Here is a 24,753-nt window from a genome sequence, read left to right on the forward strand (position 1 = left end):
TTAATTTGCATCAAGTAGATAATGTAATCGGGCATAAAACAAGTACCTTATAGCAGTGGTACTTCATTCCAGCTCCCATGTTAATAGATTAGAACATCCATACTGGTTGCTTGAGACATGCATCCCAGCTGCTGCTCAAGCTGCGCTGGAGCCGCAAGGCATCAAGAGCATCGGCATGTGGTCTATTTTTTGCACGAGATAATCATCATAGAAGCAGTTATCTACATATTGGACTGTAAAAACCTTAGTTGGTCATTGTATTGGCATCTTATCAACAGTACACCTTTCGATTTCACTGTGAAAGGAATATTTCATAAACAAAATGCAGTTTACCTGTTGTGACAATTGTTGATAATGACAAGTAAGGATTTTAGTTCATTTTGACAAGTGAATGTTACTGTTAACGTAATGACAAGACAGCTGTAGCTCTGTGTCGTGGTCATGGGCAATAGCTGTGAAAAACCTTTTTAGTGAGGTGGTTAAAGAGAAAACAGGTTTGTCTACATTGTTCGAATTTTCTCGAACCAAAACAGTCGTGCACTGCTTAAGGATGAGGCTGTGTACGAACATAATATGCTCCATCCGTGTAACCCCCCCCCCCCCCCCCCCCCCCCCGATAAACTCCACACAAGGCCAATACTATACAGGCTGTGTGTTCATCTGTTGCAAGTTGCTGGTGGTCCTCTGCCAAATGTACAGAGTTGATCGCTTCTGATGTTTAATTTCATTCAGCAGGTTTTTTTGTTTGTTTGTTTGGTTTTTTTGTTTGGTTTTCTCTGTCGGTGATTATAGATATGAGACCACCAAATAAAGCTTCAGCGTCACGGATGACTTTGTCACTGTAACATTTAGTAAAACAGCACTTCTTTACTGTTGCTTTTATGTTCATATTTATTCGTTGTGCAAATTATGTTGACTTATATATAAACTAAAAGGAGACTGTTTCATGACGACTGACATTTATAAAAAAGAACCATTCGTAGGCACAGCTTTAGAAGCCTTGTTGGAAAATTGCCCATGGACATTTCTGTGTTTATGCATACACACTGTTGTTCGTGACACCACACAGATTTATGCATCTGGCCCCTGGTCTTAACAACTGTCACCATTTCATTTAGAGTATTTCCATGCCACAATACCCATGTGTCCATGTATTTCGCTTGCTTGCTTTTAATTATTATTGTTATTATTTTTTCTTACCATGAACCATTTTCCTCTCCCCCTCCTGGGTTCCAAAGGCCATTTACCCACACATTAGTTGAATTAAACTTGTGTTTTCTGTTTCCCTGCAGGGTTGTAAAAGTTTGGATTTTATTTGTTATTACCATCATAATACACTCTCACATATTGGTTTCCATGTAGGAAATGGACAAACTTTCTGATCCGCATCTAGTGACGACAGAGATGTTGATCCTCTGTTCACACTTGCTTCAACTTTCCATTGGTTAAAACATGCAGGGTATACATGTCTTCACCTTTCAGGAACAGTGTTGGTCAAGTTACTTTTAAAAAGTAATTAGTTACAGTTACTAGTTACTGCTCCCAAAAAGTAATTGAGTTAGTAACTCAGTTACCACATTGTAAAAGTAATTAGTTACTCAGCAAAGTAACTGTGGCGTTATTTTTTATGTTCTATAACGCTGTTACGTTCTATAACATCTTTAACATCAAATATGTTTATATTAACTGATTGAAGAATAAAAACACTATATACAGTAATTTAGAACATTCGGTATTTATTTGAACTCAATAGATTGCAGCCTGCCAGATGATGCATAGAAATAAAAACATAAATATTGAATATAAAATGGTGATGGTGGTCACCTGTTTCTGACCCGAAAAATCGAGTGTTGTTTGTTTTCGAGGGGCTCCGTCTCCTTCGCTGGGGCTCATACTAGCTGCATTTGGGCTTGGGGTTGGGTTAGAAGCTGCAAAAGCAACAAGTGCTTCATATTCACATGGGTTGATATAAGGTGCTTCATTAGATTTGAGTTACTTGAGGCAGACGTGGATAAAGTTTTTTTCCCTGGGCATAGCGTGCATGTTACGTACACATTCTTGCCTTTTATCTCCACGAGTGAGAAGTAGTGCCGGTACTTCCAGTTAGAGAACGCTAGCTTTGAACTTCCCTGGCTCATCGCCATTGCCGCTGTCTTCTGTGTGTGTTTAGTAGCAGTCGTCATCGCGTGCAGTGAGACAGCGTGAGCATAGCCAATCATCATCGCATTTGCAACGGTGTCATCATCCCCACCCCTGCTCTCTCCAGGCAGCATGCAGCTGATGTGTAGCCGAAAGCCTACAACCAAATTGTAGTAACGTGCCACTTTATATTCTCAGTAACGATAACGGCGTTGTAACGATGGGAAAAGTAATTAGTTAGATTACTCCGTTACTGGAAAAATAACGCCGCTAGTAACGCCGTTATACTTAAACGCTGTTACTCCCAACACTGTTCAGGAATGATGTGCAAACATGTGACTTTTCCAGTTAGTTAATCCATGGTCATCTATAGCCGCTTTCGGACTGTAGGAACCTTTGGCAGTTCTAATAACCTTTTAATCCGCGGGGCCGTTTTCTCCCGTGTTTGGACATACAGGAACTCGGGGGCTATCTCCCTTAGTTCCTATACTATTTAGCTCCTTCTCCGAGGTCGGGTCTTTTCATGGTTCTATAGAACGAATATGACGGAGGTGTTTGGTGGTCGGTAGCTACGCCCCATGTCATGCTATCACGGCTGAAATGTTTACTGTTTACAACACGGACAAAACCGGCGGGTGTTTAATAAGTTAAACTTACACTTTGTCTCCTTTGCAGCGCTTTGCTCTCCTTTCTTCCTTCATGAAATGAAAAAGTATCTCCTGACTCTCTCTGTGAGCTCTTCCAGCCTCGATATTAGACGCCTGATGTGATCGTCCATGATTAATATCACCATCATGCAGACCATGAACACGGTGGCCTCCCCGCTCTCCATATTAGCTTCTTGGTGGTGTTCTTCTCTAATTACTTCTACCGGTTCTGTTTTGTTGTTGAATGTAGCGCTAAACGGCTAACGGCTAACGGCTAACACGTCACTGACGCAGACGGCTGCGCACGCCGCATCAGTCCCGACTTGGTCCCGACTCATGTGCGAATGCAGACTAAAACAGAAGGACAGTTATCAGAACGAAATTCGAGTAGGACAGTTCTGATAACTACGTTCCTATAACTACTCTGTCCGAAAGCGGCTAATGTATCAATAAAAAAGACATTGGAGAAGTTTAACTTTATAGGTGAAGCAGAGATGAACAGAGGAGAGAGAAGACATTGCTGAGGTAGTGGAAAAAAGTGTTTGATCCAAGTTGAAAGCAACCAAAGGGAGTTTTCATGTCTTTGCTTGTGGTCTGGTCTAATGACACATAGCCCTGGGGTTCCTGAAATGTGTGAATTGATGTGTGAGATGTGATACAAGAAAAATATCTACCTAAATTGCATTCATTGGCAGTTTCAAAAGCAGCCGTATTTTTCAATGGGTCCCGCAGGGCACCTCAGGGTTGGATTTTTTTCTTCATTATTTTTCACTGCCTTTCCTTTAACAGTGGCATTGCTGTTGGTACACACCTCCTACATTCCCAGGATGACTTGTACTGTTTGTGCTGCGTAAGGCCTCTGTTTACGTAGTCATAAAGCTAAAGTGTTGATTAAAAATCTTTGGCCACTCACAAGTACGCATCTTCTGGCTGTGTGTAGCCACCACAGCTACAATGCTGGTTTATCTATGATATCCCAGATTAATTTCCGGGCTTGGAAAAACCATAGCTGGAAAAGCCTGTCATTTTATCAAAACAACAACATGGAAGGACATTTTTAGAGTTATCTGGTTTTTACCAGTCAGCTTAGTTAGAAATCAGTCAGGATTGCCACAATCGGTCAGCGTTGCCTCAGGAACCCTACAATGATATACGGTAGAGCCAAAGAGAGGTAATCTTTGTTTGTGTGACTTTATAGTTTACAGATAGTTACCACTTATGTCTGCTTTAAAAAGCCTTGTAAGACCTTAGGATTTTCTTGAATATATAAAACTGTCCAGTCTGCTTTTTTTTTTTTAAATAGAAACACGAACTAACAACCATTTGAGGTGTTGAACCTTCAGCTGCTTCATGTAAATTATTGACCTCTCCTTATGATGATTGGAATTTATTTAGATTCGATAAATATAATTATGTTTCAAAATATTTTAAGCTTGAAATGATATGATTGGTAAAAGCCTAAATTGTCACGCCCACGGGACTTTCCCCATGATTTTAGTTTTATGTTTTATCATGTTTTAGGTTATGTCTTGGTTTTGAGTTCTTATTTTTAGTCTTGCCACTCTTGCCAAAGAGTGGCGCTGGCACAGCTGGCCGCCTGCAGACGCAGCTCCCGTCGTGTTTGTTAATCTTTGTTCTTTTTTTGTTGTTAACTTAATTGAATACTAGTGGAAATAACACAAGCAGTCGGTAAAGCTTTCCACAATGGCTGGACGAGGTTTGGTCCCTGTTCTTCGCGTTCTTTTGTTACTTTTTCTACTCTTTGTAACAGAGAACCTGGCCGAACGGAGCAGCGGCATTGTTTACACGCGTGAACAGCTGATTGCGCTGTGTGGGCCTGTGCTGCTGCCCGGAGACAGGCCTGTGGTCCCAGAGGAGATACGGAGGAGACGCCGGGGTTGCAGGTCTGGAGTTAAACGGAGGGTGAAGAGGAGACGGCACAAACCAGCGGTACCAGCGGTACCAGCGGTTATTATGGGGAACGTGAGGTCTTTGGGAAATAAGACGGACGAGCTCACGGCGCTGGTGAGGACCCAGAGGGAATACAGGGAGTGCAGCATCTTCTGCTTCACGGAAACTTGGCTGCACTCGCTCATTCCGGACTACAACGTGGAGGTCCCTGGATTTTCTTTGGTGCGGGGGGACAGAGACTTTTCCAAGAGTCGGAAGAAGAAGGGTGGCGGGATTGCACTTTATGTGAGTGAGAGGTGGTGCAATCCTGGTCATGTGAACGTGAAGGAACTGATCTGTACCCCGGACATTGAACTTCTGGCTGTGGGAATGCGTCCGTATTATTTACCGAGGGAGTTTACGTCCGCCATCATGGTTTCTGTTTACATTCCCCCATCAGCTGATGCAGCGGCAGCCTGTGACGTCATCAGCTCGACCGCTGCCAAACTCCAGACTCAACACCCGGACGCTTTCATGATCATCACAGGGGACTTGAACCATGCCTCACTAGACAAAACTTTAAACAACTTCCAGCAGTATGTTGAACAGTCACCAGGGAAAATAAAACACTGGATCTCCTGTATGCTAATGCCAAGGATGCATACTGCGCCACAGCCCTTCCCCCCCTTGGCAGGTCTGACCACAACTTGGTCAGGATGACTCCCAGGTATGTCCCTCTTGTGAGTAGGCAGCCCGTGCGCACCAGGACAGTGAGGAGGTGCACACAGGAGGCAGCTGAGGCACTGCAGGACTGCTTTGGGTCAACTGACTGGGATGCACTCTGTGAGCCTCATGGGGAGGACATCGACAATATGACTGACTGCATCACAAGCCCCTTTCACACTGCCGAATAACCCGCGTTTAATCCGCGAATTTAGCGTGTCCGCTGTTGCGTTCACACTGCCGACCCGGGCTGCCGTGTCAACTCGACTCGCCTTTCGACCCGCGTCGGACCCTAGTCTTTTTGCCGAGCCGAGTTTGATGTGAACACAATCGACGCGGGTCGGACGTGGGCGTGACGTGAGAAGTTTAAAAGACAGAATGGACAGCTGATTCAGAACAACAGCGACAGGTGAGGACAAGTTTTACTCTGTTTTAGCCTACATCAAGTTCGAGACATTTTTGAAGATGGCCAACTGGGGAGACAAGGAGGTCCGCGAGCTCCTCAGCCCCCGAGCAGAGGACGTTATTTACCGCCACATGTTGGGGACGGTGAAAGATGGACCTCTGCTGGAAGGGCTGGCGAGAAAGATGGGAGAGCGCGGTTTCCCACGCACCGTAAAGTAACATCTCCATGAACTGCATATACAATTGCATAAACGATATCTCAAGGTGTCCCGCCATCGTTTGTTTGAAAAATTTGATGCAGACAGGTGTATTTAACCCTACCTCCGACGCATGGCTTGTGCCTACGTCATTGTACACGCCCAGCATTTTATGTGTTTCGTGTGACGCTCTGCCACTAGGCAACACCCCCTGAACTCGGCTTCAGGCGACACGGGTCACCCTGACACGCCAAGCGTTCACATTGCTCGACGCGGGTCGAAGGTGCAATTTGGACCCGCTAAGGTAGCGGGTCGCAGTGTGAAAGGGGCTACAGACTACATCAGATTCTGTGAGGACACCGTCACGCCAGCCCGGACCGTGCGCTGCTTCTCCAACAATAAACCCTGGATTACCAGTGAGCTGAAGGCACTTCTAAACAGAAAGAAGATGGCTTTCAGGTCTGGAGACAGAGAGGAGCAGAGGAGAGTGCAGCATGAACTCAAAGAGACACTGTGGACATGCAGGGACAACTACAGGAGGAAGCTGGAGTCCAAACTCGAGCAGAACTGTGTAAGAGATGTGTGGACTGGAATGAAGCACATAACTGGGATGAAGGGGAAGGACACACAGACATCAGGGAGTCTGGACAGGGCAAACCAGTTTAACCAGTTTTTTAACAGGTTTAGCTCACCTCCTGCCACCCCCCTGTCACCCCCATCCCCCCACACATCCACACTGTCCCAAGTTGCTCAACCCACCTACCGGCATTCTCCTGCACGACACCTCTCCATCTGCCCCCCCCCCTCCCCCTCCTTCCCCCTCACCTCCTCCCCCTCCTCCACTGCGGACAACAACACCAGCCCCCAGCTAAAGCCTGATTTATGCTTCAGAGGCAAAGCCTCTGACGCTCGGACGCAGAGCCTCTGCGAGCGTCAAAATCTTGACCACTCCCCCACGCAGAGGCTCTGCGCGCGTTCTCGTGCACCTCAAAAAAATCCTGACTACGCGACAGACGCACGCAGACCACCAACGGAAGTGCGCAGACAAAAGCGGCTGTGATTGGTCCTCGGTGTGCTTTTCAAGGTTTAACAAGCGTAGCAAACTCCCCAGTCTCTTCCCTGGTCTGGTTCAACAGGCGTACAGACCACCTACGCTTCCTCCTTCGTCTTTTCGCCAACTCCAATAACAGAATCCTTTCTTCTTCAAGGTCGAGCAACTCCATATCCATCTCCATAGTATCTTGCAGACGCGCCATTGTTGTTTTGACCAGGATCAGCGTGTCAGCGGAATATATACACTCCCCCCACCGAAGTTCTCGCGACTCGTGAGAGTCATATGGTTGCAGAACCATAACATGAAAAGTGGTTCGCGACCAGAGCAAAGCAACACGTCAAGACGATAGACGCAGAACTATAATCTGCCCTTAACGGTGACTACAGGCCAGGTTAAGAGGCAGCTTGAAAGACTACACCAGGGGAAGGCTGCAGGCCCTGACGGCATCACACCATGGATCCTGAGGACCTGTGCCAGCCAGCTGTCTCCTGTACTGGTACATCTGTACAACCTGAGCTTGAGTCAGGAGAGAGTCCCGTTGCTGTGGAAGATGTCACACGTGGTTCCTGTCCCAAAGAAGTCGAGGCCATCCAACCCAGAGGACTATAGACCGGTCGCTCTCACATCTCATGTGATGAAGGTCATGGAGAGACTGGTCCTGGCCCAGCTGAGGCCTCAGGTGATGACGTTTCTAGACCCCCTACAATTTGCCTACCAGCCCCAATAGGGAGTTGATGATGCTGTCATTTTCCTGCTGCAACGAGCCCACATGCACCTGGATGGTGGAGGAGACACTGTGAGAATCACATTTTTTGATTTCTCGAGTGCCTTCAACACCATCCAGCCCCTGCTACTGGGTGAGAAGCTGCGGGGGATGGGTGTCCACAGCTCAGTGATCTCCTGGGTTACTGACTACCTGACAGGCAGGCCACAGTCTGTCCGTCTGGGCAGTGTCCTGTCTGATGTGGTGGTCAGTGACGTAGGAGCTCCACAGGGAACCGTGCTTTCTCCTTTTCTCTTTACTTTATACACCACGGATCTCCAGTACAACTCTGAGTCATGTCACCTACAGAAGTTTTCTGATGACTCAGCTGTTGTCGGGTGTATAAGAGATGGAGAGGAGGGGGAGTACAGGACACTGGTGGACAACTTTGTGGAGTGGTCTGAACAGACTCACCTGAGGCTGAACGTCAGCAAGACCAGAGAGATGGTGATAGACTTCAGGAGGAAGAAGAAGACGCCTTCACAGCCACTGAAGATCAAGGGGGAGGTGGTGGAGGAGGTGGAGGAGGTGGAGGACTACAAATACCTGGGAGTGGTGATCGGCAACAGACTGAACTGGGCATCCAACACTGAAGCTGTGTGCAAGAAGGGGATGAGCAGACTTTATTTTCTAAGGAAGCTGAGATCCTTCAATGTGTGCAGCAAGATGTTGGAGAACTTCTACCACAGTGTTGTTGCCGGTGCCATTTTCTTTGCTGCTGTGTGTTGGGGAAGCAGCATCAGAGCCAGCGACTCTAACAGACTGGACAAAATCATTAGGAAAGCTGGCTCTGTACTGCGACAAAAACTAGAGTCACTGGAAACCGTGGTGGAGAGGACACAGAAGAAGCTGTTATCTATCATGGACAACACACAGCACCCTCTCCACCACACAGTGGACAGACAGCGGAGCACCTTCTCACACAGACTGCTTCAGCTCCGCTGTCGAAGGGACAGATACAGGAAATCTTTCCTGCCACATGCCATCACTCTGTACAATAATAGTTAACTGTCATTATGGTATCTCAATACCATAACTGCATAACCGCACAACTGCATTGTTGCACTTTGATGTACATATATTTTTATTCTTATTTTATTTTATTCTTATTCTTATTCTCATTTTATTTTATTTTTACTGTCTGTACGCTGCGACTGCAAAGCAATTTTCCAGCTGGGATGAATAAAGTAGTTCTATTCTATTCTATTCTATTGTTTTTCCCCTCACTTCCCATGCTTGCTCATAGTTTCACGCACATCACCTGTTCATTCCCCACCAGCTGCACCCAGTCACTAATCACTCCCAGTTCCCTATTTAGTTTCCAGTCTCCCCTGTCATTTTGTGATTTCCTACCTACTTACCTACACACCTACCTTGTTCCTGATTTTTCCCTCATGCCATGCCATGACCCTGATCCCGACCCCGAATTTAAGCTAAGTATTTATCCATGCTATGTCAAGTGTTTTGTTTTGTCTTGTCAAGTAATTATTCCACAGTTTAGGTTTTTGACACCCGGCTCAGCCGCGCCTTGTTTTGACTTTTGTTATTTTTTAAATAAACCAAGTGTGCTCTTACCTTTTGAAGTCCGTGTCCTACCCCCCTCCACCCACCCTGACATAAATACGTTATATCAGGCCTTAAAGGAATAGTTCGCCTCTTTGACATGAAGCTGTATGACATCCCATATTAGCAATATCATTTATGAACATTTTCTTACCCCCCGCTGCGTCCTGTGAGTCGAGTTCCAGGCGAGTTTTGTCGCTGACGAAGGTAGTCCGGCTAGTTGGCTGGGGCTAAACAAATAAAGCGTTTTGCTTCTCAAAACAATATGCGTTCAAAAGAGTAATACATTTGCATCACAAAATCGTTGTGCATGAAAAAGTCAGACCTCACATCGCTTGGCGCTATTTTTGCCTCCCTTGATATCAATGCGTCCAATGTAAACTGTGCAGACCAAAGTGCAGACCGAGCAGTCCCCTGCTTCCGAGCAGTAAACACTGTAACAGGTGCGGCTATTGTTAGGTGGCTGGACGCATTGATATCGAGGGAGGCAAAAATAGCGCCAAGCGATGTGAGGTCTGACTTTTTCATGCACAACGATTTTGTGATGCAAATGTATTACTCTTTTGAACGCATATTGTTTCGAGAAGCAAGACGTTTTATTTGTTTAGCCCAAGCCAACTAGCCGGACTACCTTCGTCAGCGCCAAAACTCGCCTGGAACTCGGCTCACAGGACGCAGCGGGGGGTAAATCAATGTTTAGAAATGATATTGCTAATATGGGATGTCATACAGCTTCATGTCAAAAGAGGCGAACTATCCCTTTAATAAGTGAAGTCTTTGCTAATGGACTGATGTATTGCTAAAGTTCTTTATATATTTGATTTCCTGCCTTTTTCTTAATCCTCAAAAGTTCTATGTGAGATATTGATTAACATTACCATGGCAATCAAACAATTACTCTGTAAATATATAGCGATGCTGTGATAAGCCACGCCCCATCTGTCAGTACAACCCAGTTCCACTCCTGTACATTTGATAGTTATGTTTGTTTACAGTGCCAAACATATGGCTTGATCCTTTGTGTGATAGATAAATGGCAAATGGACTGTACTATATATATCTATATAGCTACTTTCTTGTCTTCTTGACCAAAGCGCTACAAGCCATTATATTATAATTGTAATTTGATTGCAATCGGGTCCTCGAACTCCCTCACTCTGGTAGAAAGAATGAGAGCTAGACAACATATTAGCTAGCCTGTACGCACTTTTTTAACAACCCACTAACCTGTATAAAACAGGACAAAGAATAAGATAGGTGATGATGCACTTCTGTTCAGTGCAGCTACACTCGGCAGAAGAAAGAAGCTACGTGAGCGTCTGCGCAAAAGCGTCCCGTGGCAGAAGACTAACAAGAAGCAAAGCACCACACTGCCTCCTGCTGGTGATGCCAAAGAGAGTCTTACTGTTGAATCATTGCAGAACAATTAATCCCCAAAGTTGATCCAAAATACCACTAACCAATTAAAATAAATCCCTGTGTGACCATACATTCTGTGTGCGTCACACAATGAACTGGATTATAATTGTCTTGCATTGAACGATATTTTTAAAGTGCCTCGAGTTGACATTTGTTATTTGTTTGGTGTCATAAAACCAACTAAGTTAATCTGTTTCAATCAGATGAATAAACTACACATGAATTTTAGGAGTCTTGAGTTTTGTTTTTTTGCCCCATTTTCCTTTTGTATGTTATTTTCATCACCAAAAATGATCTCAGTATTATCCGATAAATGTCCAAGCATGGGAAGTACATTCAAGACTTAACAGCTTCAGTGGAAAAAAACATCACGAACGCATTGCTGCTCTAATATTTGTCGGGTTTGTGCATTATTCTTTCTTACTCTTTGATAATACTTAATCTCCCTCTTTTGTCATCGACTTTATCTCCTGATCTTGTCTCTCTGTTACTTGGTCTTTGCTTTTTCTTTGTTTCTTCCTCAGAGGTGGTGTGTAGACCTTCTGTGCCCCCCTTTTCTCTCACCTATCATCCTCCTGCTTTTTTTCTCCTCCCTGAACATCTGTGTATGTGACAGGCGAGAGAATGGTGGCAGTCCCCTGACACTCCTCGCCTCCCTTCTCCTTCCATTCCCTCTTTTTATTTTGGTTGATGCTACTGTTCACTAACTCTCACACTCTCACCTTTCATTCCCCCATTGCCATTATCCTCCATCTTTACTTTATTCTGTCAACGTTTTCTCACGTTTCTTCCCCCACTTAATATAAAATGATCTGGTCTTTGACAGGTTTTACATTTATTTGAATATATAGATGGAAAAACAACATTTGACATATTACACCCTATCCTTACCAATTTAACAAAAGCTATGGAAAAACTAAGTCCATGCCAGATTTTAACAATAATAACATGAAGTTGTCGTTTTCTCTATGTTATCAGCCTCTCAAATTGTTGTGTAAGTATTTTGGCTCTTTACATTGGATATTACATTTGTGGCATTAGTTTATGCTCAACTCCATTACGGTCTGTTACTGGACTGTTGCAACACCTTGATTCCTATATATTTCAGTCATTCTGTTGTGGGTTAGCAGCTGTGCTTATTATCATTGTCATGTTGCATAACCCAGTTTCAGCCGAACTTGAGTTGTCAGACAGATGTGTTCACATTTTACTCTAGAATACTTTAGTAAACCGAGGAGATAATTGGGCAAAAATGACTGAAAGGTGTCCAGGTCCTGTGGCTACAAAATATTAGTGAAAATTATCACCACTCCACCACCATGCTTAACAGTTGGTATGAGGTTTTCGTGGTGATTTTAAACATGACACTGTGTGCTATCATCCGTCTGCGGCCGTATTTACCTCATTTTAAGACTTGGCAATGATCAGTTTAGTTGTTTTTATTAGGCCCTGATATGTAATATGATGTGTTTTTTTGTGTATTTGTCTGTCTTTTTATTTTACTATTAATTTTTACATCAGATATTTATTTATTTTTTTTAAGGAAAAGAAAAAATTCTCTCCATTATGACAGTGAAGCACCTCCCTCCTCTGGTTTTTACTTTTCCATTGCTCCAACTCATCTTAATTTGTGTCTCTTGGTTCCCTTGTTCCTCCCCAACCTTTAACATTGAGCTCTGTAGCCCACAGCTCTCAATTCTTGTTGCTTTTTTTAGAATCCACTCTTTCTCAAATAGCTTCCATCACGTTTATGATCTTTTGAACCCATATTTCTCTCCGGACATTTCAGTCTCACTTACTTCCTCTCATTCCCATCTGTTCTTTTTGGTAACCCTGTAACCCTAACATGCCTTCTGCATTACCCTCCCTGTTCAACTGCACTTTCTTAACTAACTCCCTGTCCTTTCCTTAATCCCCTTAAATTCAGACCTTAAAGAAAAATTCTCTCCTATTAATTTTCTTTAAGACAGATTGGTTATATGTGACAGAAATGCTATAACAATGCCAGAACTCCCCCTTACATTGTATTTTAAAGTGATCTTTATCTGAATGGTCTTCAGACTTTTGGATGTGAGGATATACTCAACTTGAATCGACTGGATCTTATTTCATTTATTTCCACAAAAAGACCAGTCACTCCATCATGCAGTGGGTTCACACTGATAGCAGTTCACATCAAGATGCTGATGTTCCAACCCATGAGTTACCCAAAGTCATAACTATATTACTACATGAACATACGGCACATCATGGACATTTACTAACTTGCCCTTCATTTTGATCTCCACTACAAAGCAATACAGCTTCAAATATGTTGAAGCACTAATGTGTTCATAAATATAAATTATGATGGTTGAAATACTCAAAACTTCCAAATTAGGGTGCCTTTAGGACAACATTTTGCCATGAGGACACATGCACACACTCACGCACACACACACTCACACATGGTAAAAACACCAGCAATGCAGCTATGGCTGGAATGTTGCATTTGGTAAAAAGAATGAGGGAGGAACAAGGCGCCACAAAGGAAGTGGATTAAGGTTCATAGGCAAGTACGGGCTTCATTGGCTGAGATGCAAACTGGGTGTTGGAGTCACATGACTAGTTCCGACAGGAAAATCCAAGGTCATCAGAATGGTGAGCAGCAGATCTTTTCATTAAATACAACAGTCGCACAGGGAATGGGAAGTGTCTGAGGTGTAGAACTATGATACAAAATATAGGGTCCAACGCATTCCAAGTAGGCCTGTTGTGCTTTTTCTTTTATTGAAGTGTAGTTTTTGGTTTGAATGTGTGCTGACCTAGCATCAATGGTATGACTGTGGTCATTGGAGCAATAAAGTTGCAGAGTAGATTGGTTTGATTCCCCCACTGACAAGAAACAACCAAATAAGGAGCCTTGAACGGTGGGGTGAAAAAATTTGCTAACTTCTTACTTTTTGGTCCTTACTGGCAAACACTGAAAAAATGTGCACTTTAGCACATTCTCACCAGAGGAAAGTTGAATAACGACTGATATGTTTGCAAAGACAACTTTCACTGGATCCATTGTGAGCCATTGGATGGTTTCATTAAGAAAAGATTTTACTATCATCAGATTAAGATTACATAAGAAAACTCAACACTATGCAGGTTGTGCATTTGAGGGGGCAAATGGAAAAAAAAAAACATGCTTAAACTGCCTTAAGACTGTTAATGCATCTGCAAACTCCACAACAACACATGTGCAATATTCTGTCTCCACAAGTGCAATAATGTCACCTAAGTGCAATACTCAATATACAATAGTATCTGTGTCCTGCCCAGTTGTATGTTTGTTCGTATGCAAAATGGAACAGCACTTCAGGCCTTTTTTATATAGTTATATTTTAACATTGATTATATGTTATTTTCATGTATATTTAAAAGCACAATTTGGAGATGCACCTTAATTTCATTGTACTTCTGTGCAGTGACATTCTATTCTATTCTATGGAGCCACATTTCTTTCTTGACTCAGCAATCAGATGAACATATTGTTGAAATAGTTTAACAGCTGAGATCACAACCTCTGTGTAAATTCCCAATACATTTTTACAATGTTTATTTCTTGCTCTCTTCTGTCTCTCTTGTAATCCTCAAGTCCAGCCTAGACCCCTCCAATTTTTCCTCTTTTCCAGGTCATTTGATTCCACCTCCAGTCTAATTCTCTGCCGATGGTGACCCCCTCCAAAGTTGAATCAGTTCGGTTTATTTCTTTTTCCCCAAGTTTCCTGCTCCCTCTTGACTTTTGTTCTTATCTATCACCCTCTTTAGCATAATTGCTTTGCATCTCTTTTCCAACACATCTGCACACATCTCATCTCTGGTTTCCCAAGCGCTAGGCTGTAAAATCCTCTTTTATCATTTTAATTTGCTCCGGGCTTCCTTGTTTCCATTTTTCTCCCCTGTCCTATTTCTTGTGAGCACCCGATCACATGCTCCTTTTTTCATTCTTTCCATCACCTCATCCTCCTATCTTGCACAAAGTGTCATATTGCCTTGGTCATTGTCCACTTAGCTTACGTTCTTAATCTTTATTCTCTGCTTTCTGTTTACTTATCACTAACACCCTGCCCCTCCCAAACCCTATCAACCAACACCACCCTCCAACCTTGCTACCCTTTCTCCTTTCCATAGTGTTTTATCCCCTCTGGGGAATGGTTTCGCTGCGACGGGTTTTTGAGGTATTGACGTTTCCACTGATACAAGCCTGGTTATCTGTCAGGTCCGGAGCCGAAGTGTAATGGCTTTGTAATTGGATAAGATATAGGATTTTTGTTGGGGGGAGGGGGTAACACTGCATACTGGGGCCCTTCCATTTTATCATAAGTCTGTCATCTCTCTTCCTTCTCTACTATGGTTAGTGCCCTTTTAGCAATCACTGGTGTTTTCTTGGACTTACTTGGACTTATCTCCTTTTCTCTCACTTGTCCCCATGTCTCTGCTTCAGTTTTTTTTTTTTTTTTTTTTTAAGTAAACAAGATGACTTTGGGCAATTTTCTAGGACTCTGGTTGATTTCCATAACATTATCCAACATACTGTACACACACATTTCTTTGACAGCACATGGAATTTGGGTCCCTGGCATCCTTTGTGGCATTTTTCTGTTCCTTTCTGTCTAGATGTTGCCTCTCTTTTTTTCAGCATCATTTAACCTGAGGCTCATTCAAGGTCCAGGAGAGTTTGGCTTGGCCTCAGGTAGATGACTGGAGGTGTGAAGGGTGCAAGTTTTAGAGGACGCAAAAGTGTTTGTATGGCTACGAATATAGAGCCTTGAGGTTCAAGGCTATCACAAGAATGCTGACTGCTACTGAGTGGATTAGGAAACAAGTCATCAGCCATCTATTCCAACAGTCCACACTGGCATAGAAAAAAATGCCACTAAAGCTCTCTTTTTTTTATGTTTTCAGAGATTGTAATTTTCTTTAAGGCAATGTATCCCACTGGTAGAGCATATTCTGACTTCAGTGGATTTATAATCTTCAGTATTGGAGATGCCTCTGAATATATTTGAAAACCTTCTTACCTTTATGCTAAAAAGGTACAGAAGAGGTCAGACGATCCCACTATCAACTTCTAGACATGTAATTTCCCTTGAGCACATTGCCCATGTGGAGAATAGCCAACATATTTGGTTTATTTTTCATTCATTTTATGTTTACTTTAGCAATTAATTGATAAAGTTATCCTCACATAATGTTGTGGTTTGTAGAGCTGACAACTTATCATATTTGCAGTGTGCAGCCCAACATATATAAACTACCATAATGCATAGCAACACGAAATGGAAACCATTCTGAAATGTCATAATGACTTATACTAGTCCTCTTTAAGCTGAGCTGTCTGCTGTATTGGTGAGTTGATCATTATACCATAATAAGGAGAGAGTACTTGTCCTTGTTGAGAAACATGTTTATAGTCAGCTGTATCAGCCAACCCTGCATGAAAAGCTCTTAATAAAACATTACTTCTCATATGCCAGTGCCTCTCTTGCACATGATGTCTGGGCTGCTCTGCTGGACACTGACAATTAACAACAGGACTGACTATAGCTTTATAACTATGTATTCTCTTTGTGCAATATCATTATGGCAGTACCATGCTGTGTGCTGCCTATCATACCTTTAGCACCGGATTGACTTAAATGGAAGCAGCTTTCATTTCTTTGTTATTAATATTTATTCATCAGAAGCATTGCATTTTACTGTAAGGTAATATATTTGATGCAGACAGTCCTCGATTTAGCACTTATTATAAAATGTCATTGACTCTGCAGGGGCTGGTGGATGGTCACCTCTGGATAGTGACCATTACCAATGGCTACAGGTGGACTTTGGTTCCAGAAAGCAGGTGACCTCTATTGCCACACAAGGCCGCTACAGCAGTTCTGACTGGACGACTCAGTACCGCCTCCTTTACAGTGATACAGGCAGGAACTGGAAACCATATCACCAAGATGGCAATATTTGGGTGAGTTAATACAAATCCATGTAAGTGTATTTTTGTGTGTATAATGTAGCAACAGTTCTGCAAAGTAAAATAACTGCTGTTGCTTCGGGCTGTGTAATAGTGAAATAAAGTGTTGAAAATATTCTCTAGTTAAACTGATGTTGCTCTTTTTTGGTGGTCAGAATGTGTGTTACATCTGATCCCATGCACAACAGTACATTGCACTGCCTTCATTATAATTCAAAACTTTTAAGAATGATTTGTAGAATTAAAGAGAATTTGTCTAGATTATTTAAATAGTGACAGTATTATCTTAAAGTCGTTCTTTAAGAATAAATTGAACTCATAAACACTAATCTCTTTTCAACTGAAATTATATATTTAAGCATTTCTATTATTTATTTTGTAAAAGTAATTCTGCCATGCCTTAGATTAGAATATCTCAGATTTATCTTCACTCTTGTGACCTTTCGTCTCCCCTCTGTCACCATTTTTCCTTGAAACATTGTAAAACATGCAGCTGTGTAGCAGGGGGAAATACACTCTGTTCTGGGATGTATATCTCATGAAAAGAGAGATACACTGAGGAGACACAACCCAAGCTGAGCCTGTAATTAATGAGCACAGAGACACAAGTGCACACAAATACCTGTGAAACAGATCAGATGGAGAAGAGTAAAACAGCATCTGATGCTCTCACACTGAACTAACGTGGGAGGAGGGCTCACACATAATATGCGATTTGGACTTGAATGCATCTGCACACGGCTGATAATGTGTTGCTAAATCTTAGATTAACCTTGTTGCCATTTGTCAGCCTTAAAAATGTTGCCCCATCTTGCAAGTTGACTAGACTGATTTCTTAGGGGCCTTATACAGCAAGCTGACAATCGGGTACATCTGGAGCATCAGTGAACATGTGTTATTTCTGTGTCTGTGTCCCATTGGCAGTATAAGACAATGTCATCATTTGTCATTGTCATTACTTCAAAACAAGCCATGCCTCTCAGACCAAACATACAGGGGAAAGTGAGGAAACTGAAGACTGACTTGAGATACCACCTCTGTTAAACATTACAAAAAACCACAAGGCACACCCATGTTTACAAATTTACCCAGTGGTTCTTCACGTCACTTTGCTTTGTATGAGCCCTTAGCTTTATTTATTCTTTATTTTTTTTAACATAATATGCAACCTTGGTAACGTAAATCTGTTTCAGTCGTTGGTACAAATTTTACATGCTCAGTCACAGGCTTTACTGCTCGCATATTCAGTATCTCTTATGTAGTAGAACTTCGGAACAGTTTTTAAAGTATTTAGTTTTGTTCTATAAAATAGGAAAAAAGTGGGTAAATCGGATTTGGCTAAATCACATTGACCCTTGAAAGCTATCACATTTGGACATAATTATTATTATTATTATGATTGCTATTACCTATTTGAATTAAGATTTTTTTTTTTCATGGCATTTTCCTAGAAATGACACATTTCTACTGAAAAATGTTTTTTTTTAGTAGAAAAATAAATCAAACTATTGTCAGCTCCCTGTCAACCAAATGTGTTGTGCATTTTTTCATTTGTTTAAAAGGATTATTGATTGAAGAGCAAATAAATTCCGTTCCACTGGATCACTGAATGATTACTCCAAAAATGGTATATTTTCATTAAAACATGACAACCCTCTTTATACCCATGTGGTAATTGGAGCAGTTAACCTCAACTGTGTGTTTCGCAGCATGGTACATATTAATATTGATCACGCTAGCTCTATTTTTACCAACTTTAACTTCCCAGCCAAATATCTTATTCCAGCCCTGGCCAAGCTTAGATGAGTGAGCCACTGCACTTCATTCTTTGAAATTACACAGATGCTATCTCTGGCTATATTTTCCACATCTTTTATTCCAAAGCACCACATCTCCATCTCTACCCGTTAGCAAGCACTTTAACAGGAAAGCTGACAATCCATGATTGTTAGCTAATGGGTTAATGGCCCAAACTATTTACTGTTGCTGTATAGTGGAAGGCTACAGGTGAAAACAGATGGGAGATGAAAGGACAAGAATAGCCCTGCCATGAATTATGCACCAAGATAGACCGCAGAAATCTAAAACCTGGACATGAAGCGGAGGGCAGCTGTTTACATGCTTATCTCCAATCTTGGACAAAGGTATGTGTTTGCTCTGCTTTTGTCCATCTGATTCTCATCTGCTTGTTATTCAGAGAGGTCTGTCAGTGACATCAAGCCTCCTCTTGGATGCAGCAGTTGTGTTAAATAATACATTACATGATTTGGACTGAGAGATTTGAGGCTTTATTTTAAAGCATGCATGTAAATATATGTCTGTTTTCAACTCAACTTAAGGAAAGCTCTTTGGCATCAATTCTCAACGTGCAAGGTAGTCTGATAAATAATCTTCCACGTTGCTTAAAGAAGGTGGAGGTGTGCCATTGCAGTTGTCATTAATGTTGTCTAAGCCATAGAGTTTCCCTAAATCTAAGCATGTGGTGTTGGTACCTAAACCTTACCAAAGAGTACATGAAAACAAGAACTCTAAAGCAAAAGTTGAATGTTAGAATTCCTCCCAACCTGCATGGAAAACGTCATCCCATCCATACAAGTCTGCTTCAGAGCCGTGCAGATATAAATCACTTGCTGTGAATTGAAAAAGTAGTTGCAGAGCGTGTCATCGCTGTTGTAGCGTGCCATTTTTAAGCTTAAGAAACCTAAAACCTCCTTAGACAATTCTGGAGACAATGAAAGTTTGCATATAGAAAGCTCATGCATGTGAAGTTGACTAATCTTGGTGAACTATCACAGACTAAAAATATCTTACTGGTATATGGTTTCCTACACAAAATATGTGTTGTGCACACTTTTAGCGCTGGTGTAGCACTTTGCCTTCAGCCCCCTAAAAGCTTTTAGAATTTGTTGCAGTGACATATATGGATCTTTTATGGTTAAAAGTAAATTAAACTTGTTTTTGTGTGCTGCATCATAATTGTTTGGTGGTTATTATTCATTCTGAAGTGTTTTCCCTCTGCCATTAACCTTGATTCATTGCCTCTAATATTTGTGCAAATAATCTAAGACACATTCATCTCTCTTGTTGTTTCTACCACAGCCAACTTTATTTTTCCCTATTTTGCTTAGATGTATGACACATATATAATTTTTTTTATTTATTGCTAGTGTTATTCAAAGATATTATGTAAACAAATATGGAGCCAATCATTTCAGGTTGGGACGTATCCCATCAATAATCCATGCAGTATCAAGGAAAATAGAGCCCTGTTTTTCAGTCTGGTCTTTTTTAGAGAAATCTTTGGGATAGCAGCAGTTTACAAGAATGCACATCCACACCTGCTACTACTGAAGCTTTCTGATGATTAAGATCAGCCTCTGCAGAACTTTCAACCACTTTTTGGAGGAGTGTGTCTCTGTGTGTAAGAGGTGATGATATTGGAGCAATCAGTGCTATTGATCAAAGGAAAGGGTGGGGACGGTGGAGCGCATAAGCCAGCTTAATGTTTCTTTCTCTCTCACACACACACACACACACACCGGTATCATCAGGCCCTGTTTCAGCCCATTCAATCACGTTTTGTTCAATCCTATTCACCACTGGATGAGGCTCACACAGTTATCCCTGGAGAGAAAACCACCTGTCCCGCACTTTTATGCATGAGGGTTCCTTTCAGGAACCTTTTGCCACCAATCACCGCCTGCTGTTACTCCTCACTGATAACTTAACTCTTTCCCTGCCAAACTGGGAGGACAGCTTTTAGTCAAAGCAAGAGTGTTAGTGCTATAGTCACTGTTGGCTTTATAATACACTTTGAAGCATTATCGGTGAAGATCTGGTGACTGCAGTAGTGTTTTTGTAAAAAATAATGTCGGCTCATTAAGGTGCCACTTAGGAGTCACACTGACATTAAAGAATAACTGGGATAATTAAATAAAAATGTTTTTACCAAAGGTCATCGGTGCAAACCTGAATTAATTGGCTCAACAGCTACCCTAAAGATAGACGAGCACTCTTTGGTTGGATTTGTGTGTAGATATATTATTTAATTGGGTTATTAACTCAATGATAAATGCAATAAGGTCAAATGCTATTGTTAGATTCGGTTCTTTTAGTTGGAAGCTCAAGAACGGATCGGAGTAATTCAAGTGAAAATGAAGTCTTTATTTGTAGTCACACGTCAAAGCATATCAGCGCTGGGCTCAGTGGGAAAGAGCTCCCGCAGGAAGTCTGTCAGACTGCGCCTCGATTTCCGGGTATCATTTGTATTTATATCCTCATAGGTTGGACTCACATTCGACCGAGTATGATTGGACATGAGTAGGTTCAACATGCTTCGTCATATTCTCTGGATCAGCCCAAAACAATGTGTGTGTGTGAATCTGCCCTTGCTTTCCTAATTGTTTTGTCTTTCTACTCCTAGATCACTTTAGGTCATAATGGAAAAGTACTGAGACTTATTTCATTCATAATGTCTAAGAACAAAGCCAATTTTAACAATCCCCTTTTGAAGTGATTTTATCATTTCAACTAATTCAGTCAAATAACTGCGGTAGGAATGTAATCTTCTGTATTGTGTCACATCTGTATTAGCAGTAGCAAGACTTTAGCAGTCACCCCCCAAACTGCAAGAGCCACTTACCTTTTGAGATGTAGCACAACCAGCTAGGAGATTTCTGTCATCCCCTTTTGATGTGACTTCATGTGTTATTATGTAAGCTTATGTGTAAGCTGGTCTTCTTTGCAATTAAAGCAGCAAACAAAATCTTCATTGCACAGGCATGGAAATAGTAAACATAATTCTAATGCTTAAGCTACACTTTCTACACTTGCTACACTTTTTTTTTAATAAAAAAGCAAAAACAACTATATGGGCCTGTTCCCAACTTGGGATTTTAGACAAACTGTTGTCATAATTCCTAATTGTTTTTATTTTTTATTTTATTTTTATTTTTATTTTTTTGTTACAAGAGATTCCTTGGCACACATGTCTTTGTGTTCATTAGCTTTCTTGTTGTAAGTGCATCATGAAGGTCATCTTCTTCTTTTTATTATTATTCCTATGCTCCCCCTGGCTATCTTCTTTTTGGCATTATGCTCACATTTGTAAACTGTTATTTTGTTGAATTACTAATAAAGTTTAAAAAAAAAAAAAAAAAAACTTGCATGCGTAATTCGTAATTCGTAACTCGTAATTCTTGATGTCAAAACTTTTGTACTCATTTATGCATGCATTTCTAGTTTATGCACACGAACATCAAAACATATGCATGCATTTCTTGTTTATGCACACATTTCTAGTTTATGTACACGAACATCAAAACATATGCATGCATTTCTAAATATGCACACATTTCTAGTTTATGCACACGAACATCAAAACATATGCATGCATTTCTTGTTTATGCACACATTTCTAGTTTATGTACACGAACATCAAAACATATGCATGCATTTCTAAATATGCACACATTTCTAGTTTATGCACACGAACATCAAAACATATGCATGCATTTCTTGTTTATGCACACATTTCTAGTTTATGCACACGAACATCAAAACATATGCATGCATTTCTAAATATGCACGCATTTCTAAATTATGCACACGAACATCAAAACATATGCATGCATTTCTAATTTATGCACACATTTCTAGTTCATGCACATGAACATCAAAACATATGCATGCATTTCCAGTTTATGCACACATTTCTATCTTATGCACACGAACATCAAAACATATGCATGCATTTCTAGTTTATGCACACATTTCTAGTTTATGCACACGAACATTTTGACAGCTATTTTACTCCATAATTTAGGGAACACATCAACACGGAGACAACATCAACATTAACACAGTTGGTATAATCCTTGATTTTGTCCACTTATTCTGCTGTGGAAAAATCGTCAGACAGTTTTGGGATCATGCCAACACACAAACAACACTCAACACCAGACACCACAGGTTAGGACAACAGATGACAACAGATGACAAACATATATCGCATTTCTGGGTTTGCTCAAGCAAACCTCATGTTTTCATTGGGGCCTAAATATACAAACAGTGGTCTTCATATTCTGAGTTTTATTCCATGTCTTCCTCTTCCAGGTCCGGGAAGTCTTAATGCAAAAGAAGACACAAACACACACAGAATTTTTGGGAAAATTTGAGAAGTTTTAGTAAACCATGATTAATTGTTAATTAATTGCTGAACTGCTCCACTGCAGTTTCTCCTCCTGTGTTGTTCTTTGCTGCAGGACAGAAATATTTGTGGTTAGATTTCATCTTGGGAGCAGCACAGCATCAAGAAAGCAGACATTTTTCCAATGACTAACTGATTAACTTGTTTAGGATAAATGTTGTCTGTCCTCTCTTAATTCAGGATCAGCATTAAAAATAAAATTTCAGTATAATCTGCTTTATTCTTACTTGTTAGTTAGTAATAATGTTGTTTAATTCTTACCAGTGGCTGTGTTTTTTGATGCTGAGCCGTACACAGACAGTTCAGGATCAGCATTAAGTTTTTTCCGGTTCTAATTGAATCAGAAATACCTCATGTGGTACCAACGGTGTGACATCAGAGCTGTTTCTAACATCACATGATACCATAACATGTTTCCATACAGATATTAAAAACATAGTTTAATTTCATTTCTTTAATTATCCTAATTCATCCTTTATTTTTGTTCAAGGATTACGTTGTGGTCCCTGCTCCTGATTTTCCTTCCAGTATGTGTGGCGTGTGTGTGTGTGTGCGTGGCTTTATATGTGAGTGTGCATGTGTCTGTATGTGGCCTTGGGTTTCACTGCTTTGTTTTATCTGAAAGGTCTTTGTTCCATATTTTCTTGGATGAGAAGTGCTATATAAATAACGTCCGATTGATTGATCGATTTAGTGCACTAGATTAAAACTTTCTGGTCATCTCTAATGGAACGTCTTCCGATGACCCAAAACACCTAATTACAGAACATTTCATTCATCCCATTCATATCCTTTTTCTTTCAACCACAGGCAATGACTGAGCACAGTTCGAAGTTTCATCACGCCACCTATTGGCGTAGCCCTATCAGGTAGCCGTTGTCCCCCAAGCCGTTACTGCCCCCTTTGGGAACTCCCCCTTTGGGAACTCCTCAGCCCCCACTCACCAAGGCCGTCGCTTGGCAACCGAACCTTGTTTCCTACATTCACACAAGTCCTCATACTGTCCCAAAAAAGGGTATGGACAGGGTATTTTCTCCCCGTCCAGGCCTCATGTGGGACAACCTGAAAACATTCATATATAGGTCATATATTATATATCATGTAAAATAGTAGGTTAAATAATGCATAATATAATGCTTAATAGGGAATTGCTTTAGCCAAAGTTAAGTCTGTGTGCTTGCACAGATTTTTATTTTGGCTTTCTAAGCTGCCCTGTGCTCACTGTTTTTAAATGCGCCATAAAAACAAACCTTGACTTGTCTTGTTATGGCTCAGTCTTTGCTGCAGCTGTCCCTCTGTTCCTCTCCTAATGGATTTAAACCTATTTGCTTTTTTGTTAAGAGAGCATATTAATTGTTTCATAGATCTGCTGCAGTTAAGTAGTTAAATGATTTAGTTAAATAGTCAAATGTTTTAGTTTGAATCTAAATATTGGTGACAACTATTGACTATTGAATTGGTGACCTGAGGCTGAGGAAATTTAGAGCAGCTAAAATTTTAAAGTCAAGTTAATATCTCCTAATAACAATAAAGGCTAAGCTTTAACAACTTTAATATGATATCAAATTGTTTGACATCTGACTGTCTGGCCGTGATATTAAATCCTAAATCCTGGTTGTTTAATCTATGTCATATGGTCTGACTGTCTGATGTCAGTCCTGCTTCAGGTGAAATCATAAAGTTTCAATTTGTAGAACATTTTTTCAGATGGTTTTTTAATTAAAGGAGCAAATCTCCTAAACAC

The 24,753-nt window shown here is 41.2% G+C and overlaps 1 protein-coding gene across 3 annotated transcripts in view; it reads left to right on the forward strand.

Moving 5' to 3' along the window:
• The window catches only part of cntnap2a (contactin associated protein 2a), a 350,220-nt gene that overhangs the window by 139,571 nt on the left and 185,896 nt on the right, over positions 1–24,753 (forward strand). For all 3 annotated transcript variants that reach the window (XM_075452129.1, XM_075452131.1, XM_075452130.1), the window contains exon 3: positions 16,602–16,795. In XM_075452129.1, coding sequence (XP_075308244.1) covers positions 16,602–16,795 — 194 coding nt within the window. The remainder of the gene's footprint in view (positions 1–16,601; positions 16,796–24,753) is intronic.

Source organism: Odontesthes bonariensis, chromosome 20 (assembly GCF_027942865.1).
Source record: "Odontesthes bonariensis isolate fOdoBon6 chromosome 20, fOdoBon6.hap1, whole genome shotgun sequence".
Classification (NCBI taxonomy): domain Eukaryota; kingdom Metazoa; phylum Chordata; class Actinopteri; order Atheriniformes; family Atherinopsidae; genus Odontesthes; species Odontesthes bonariensis.